Source organism: Gavia stellata, chromosome 28 (assembly GCF_030936135.1).
Source record: "Gavia stellata isolate bGavSte3 chromosome 28, bGavSte3.hap2, whole genome shotgun sequence".
Taxonomy (NCBI): Eukaryota; Metazoa; Chordata; class Aves; order Gaviiformes; family Gaviidae; genus Gavia; species Gavia stellata.
Genome location: NC_082621.1, coordinates 8,771,124 through 8,775,406, shown reverse-complemented (window position 1 = coordinate 8,775,406; position 4,283 = coordinate 8,771,124). Strand labels below are relative to the sequence as shown.

The following is a 4,283-nucleotide window of genomic DNA, read 5'->3' as shown; positions in this document are numbered from 1 at the left end:
AAAGCACAGAGCAATTTGGATCTCAGACCTGACCCTGCTCACCTGCATAAATCTATCGCGCAGTGTCATCAGTAAAATCTGATGGAAAACCAGTGTATCTTTCACTAGTGATAGGAACATTAGCGCTCAAGGTTGTGAGTCTCTGGTAGGTCCTGTGCCTTAGCTACTCTGACAGGTGATTTCTGATATCCAGAGGGCACCTCTGGTGGCAGTCAGTCCCTGTAATAAGAACCAGCACCTTTGCCTGGCCCTGTTCAGCTCTCACTGTTCCTATCAGGGGATAGGGAAAAAAAAGAATAGGAAAAAAAACCAAAACCAACCCATGTCTAGGATCCAGGGAGGCTCTTGTTCAGGGTCTCCAATGAGATATGCACTCCTCTCACTGCTGCCTGGGTACTGGGCACTCTGGGTACTCTGAACAAGCCCAGATCTCTCCAGCTTTTGGAGGACATGGTGTCAAAACCAAGAGATTGTGACATGAACCCCTCACCAAACCACAGTCTCCAGTGTATAAGAACAAAAGCAGCAAATGACACAAGCTGAAAGCAGGCTGAGGTTTCCTGTTTCAGCTCCAAACTTCGTATATATAGATTGCCATTCTGTCGCTCTCTCCTGCCTGGCCATAGCAAGTGTTTTGGCTCCTCAGGACAGTAACAGATGATGCTGCTTCTCCTTCTGCTCGCAAGGGCTTTTCTCCTTGTCCCATGGGCTGGGGCTGGTGAGCAGGGAGAGATGGGATTTAGGCAAGGACATGCAAGGGCAGAAATGGGCACTGAGTAGGAACTCTGGTACCTGCCTTGCCTTTTCTCATATGTCTACTTTCTACTCTACTCATATCTCTCAGCTCAGACTGTGTCTGAAACCAGTGACGCTTTTACAGGTACTAGTGTAGTGCCCTTTGATAGCATTTCAGACATCCAGAGTCAGGTGTGGTCAGTCATCCCCAGGAAGCCTTGCCTGTTTTTCTCTCCATTGTGCAGAAGCAATGCTTTGGACAGCCCAAGGAAGAAGAGTTATTGGCATCATTGGCATATGACGTCAAAGGATGACCCTCTCTCCTCATGCAGCTCCAAATTTCATGGGAAATAGCCGCATATGTGATATTAACACTTGTCATCTCTCTTCCAGGAAGGATCATTGGCGGATGGGAAGCTAAGCCCCACTCCAGGCCCTACATGGCTTATTTATCAATTGGAAGTGAGTCACAAATATCTACATGTGGAGGGTTCCTACTTCGCCCAGATGCAGTGCTCTCCGCAGCTCACTGTGTGGCTGGAAAAACGTAAGGCCCTCTCTTTCTTGTATGTGGGATTTTTTCATGTCTCACACAGTCATGAAGAGCCACAAGTCCTGGTCTGGGGTGAAAGAGTATTCTGTGTCTCTTGAGGCACAGCAGGGCTCTCTGTGAGCCGAGCTGTCCCCTGTGAGTTGCAGGAATTGCCTGCCCGGGGCTGTGTGCCTGGGACAGGACTACTCAGCAGAGGTCTCCTGGTCCATGGTTCCTGCCATGGGTCAGAATTACTGTTGGAGAAGAGAGGCTGGTGTCTCCCATTCCCTGCTTCCCTTTTGTCTTCAGAATGGGACACATCAGACCTCTGTCAGCATGGGGTAAGGGACCCTCAGTTGAATTGTGGAAGGAACCCAGGCTACAGAGGGCAACTTGCTGAGAACTAATCTCTGGGGAGGCATGTCCCACCACCACCTACCTCAAACCACCTGCCATGGGGGCTGTGGTCAGTGCAGGTGGAACATGTGGGTGTTTCCTGGCAGGAAAGTGAATATCACCGTGACCCTGGGAGCCCACAACATAAAAAAGAATGAGCCAAGCCAGCAGAAGTTCCACATTGGCCACTGGGTCGTCCACCCCAACTATTCAGGAAACACCTTTGAAAATGACATTGTGCTGCTGAAGGTATGGCCTTACACATCCCTGCTGCCCAAGGGATCTCCCCCTGCTCACTTCCCCAACCCCATGAACTTGTTCCCATTCCTTTGCCCGCTCTAACCCTTTCTTCTCTCTGCTTGGCAGCTGAAGCCAAGGGCCAAGCTGACTAAGGAAGTCAGTTATATCCCCTTGCCCAGTCACAACAAGCCTGTGAAACTAGGAACTACATGCCAAGTAGCTGGCTGGGGCCGGACATCGATAACACAGCATAAGAGTAGTGTGCTGATGGAGGTGGACCTGAAGGTGCAGAGTGAGAAAGTGTGTGAGAAGTATTTCAAAAAGCGCTTTCTCCAGCAGTCTGTGATCTGCGCTGGTGATGAGAATGGCAAAAAATCAACTTTCCGTGTAAGTGTTGTTTTCGTCTCTGAGCTTGGGATGAGGTTGGGACTAGACAGTCAGGTTAGTTCTCAGGTGGGGGATGAAGGGTATTAAAATGAAGTAGATTTTTCAGGATGGTGTGCTGAGGCTTCTCTCAGGAGCTCTGAAGCTGACGTGCTCCCTGAACCAGGGTGCAGTTGCCCAACTGTCAGCATCGTGTGCCTTTTTACGTACCTGGGGATATTCTACCCAGCCTAGCCACTGCTCCAGCAGGCTCCAGATCTCATGTAAATCCTTTGTCATATTCTCCTGACACAGTGGGATGGCTCAAATATTCCCACATGTCTAAAGTAGGACTCGATTCTTCTTTTCAGGGATGTGAAGCCAGTTTTTGAATCTCACACGGCCTCCAGGCCTGAATTGCTTCACGGGTCTGCTTAGAGGAGTAGTGAGGCAGCTACAAGCCCTGCAGAGCTGGGTCTGGAGGGAGGTGGTCGAAAGAGGAGGTTCTTCACATGGAGGGAGGCAAGGGGGCCAGTTTCTTCCTTAGGGCAGGGGGAGGTGCGATTTGACATGTCTGACCCTCCCACTCCTTTTACCTCACAGGGTGATTCTGGTGGCCCATTAGTCTGCAATGGGAAGGCTCACGGCATTGTTTCTTATGGACGCAAATATTGCATTTTCCCTAAAGTATTTACCAGAGTCTCCTATTTTGAATCCTGGATACGTGAAGAGCTGAGGAAGTTTGAGCTCCAAGACTGCCCTGACTCTCCCTCCTCTGACTAAAATACTCAGTGCCCCATTTCCACAATGCATCAAACTTCTGCTGATGCTCAGAGGCTTCCAGGGGCAGCTGAAATGGAGTTAGAGATGCCCTCATGGCATATACACAGGCTTCTGCACTTCGTGGCAAGGTAAAAACGCAGGTCCCAAGCATGCACAGTTTCACATTATTCCCTTCCTCCCACTGCTACCCAACAGCGCTACCTCCTGCTCTGCTTTCTGGCCACCAATAAAGACGTCTTCAAACTTGCTTGTGTGTGCAGCCTTCTTGGGAACAGGATTAAAAGCCTGAGCACGAGAATGAGGAGGCTCAATGCAATGTGGTAGTGACAGGTAGTGAGCCGATACCAGGAGCATATTGTGCTCTTTAACGTACAGGATGCCAAACAAAATAAAGCTGTTCTGTGTTAGTTCCCTGAGCTGCTGTTAATGACAGGAAGTATGATCAGTAAATCCAAGGGACAAAAGTCCACTGAAAGTTACTGAACAGAAAGGAGAGAGGAATTACTTTTGCCAGTTCTAGACAAGTGGTCTAAATTGCCTTTAGTACCATGGGGGAGACACAGACATTTCTGACACCCTCTTGGCAATTCTGTGGCATGAATCCCTACATGCTAAGCAGACTGTCTTTCAGATGAAAAAGGCCTTGAACATGCTTTACTTCTCTTTATTACTCAAGAAGTGTATTGGGACAATAATGTTTCCTGGGAATTTAGGGCCTTTTTAGATGTCCCAAGCTATTCCATTTTGTCTCCAGCTGCTGCTCCAGAAGGTGTATGGCACATCCTATGTTGTATCACCCAAACCATGACAATGATTCCGATACCCTAAAACACTTGTATTTAAGCCATTTTTGAAACTCAGAAGGGTGATTCCATTGAGATGTTCCTACTGCAGAGGAGCTGAATCTTGTGGAGCCCCTAAGCTGTATCTACTATCCCTGTTCTTGTTGTAGTCCAGAGCATCTAAAGCAGCACAAGATGCCGGTAAAAGAGAGTTCTTCACTAGGAAGTCAGAACGTCTTTCCTGTCCCCTAGGTGCTTCCTCACCAAATTTAAGGAAAAGACACCAGGCCTCTCAACTATGAAGGTGTCAGACACAAGTATGGTTAGGACAGCAACAGGTTTCTTCTCCTGTTCCAAACTCCACTGACCAGGAGCAGGGTTGTTTGACAGATGTACTGAACAACCCCCATCACGTGAGTTGCTTCACCTGATATTCTTTTCCCCTCCCAAGT

The 4,283-nt window shown here is 48.6% G+C and overlaps 1 protein-coding gene across 1 annotated transcript; it reads left to right on the top strand.

Moving 5' to 3' along the window:
- Nucleotides 1-660: 660 nt before the first annotated feature.
- Nucleotides 661-3,049, top strand: LOC132319552 (granzyme B-like). The gene is made up of 5 exons (XM_059830580.1): nt 661-718; nt 1,129-1,282; nt 1,771-1,912; nt 2,030-2,290; nt 2,870-3,049. The coding sequence occupies exons 1-5, from the start codon at nt 661-663 to the stop codon at nt 3,047-3,049; spliced, it is 795 nt and encodes a 264-aa protein (XP_059686563.1).
- Nucleotides 3,050-4,283: the final 1,234 nt, after the last annotated feature.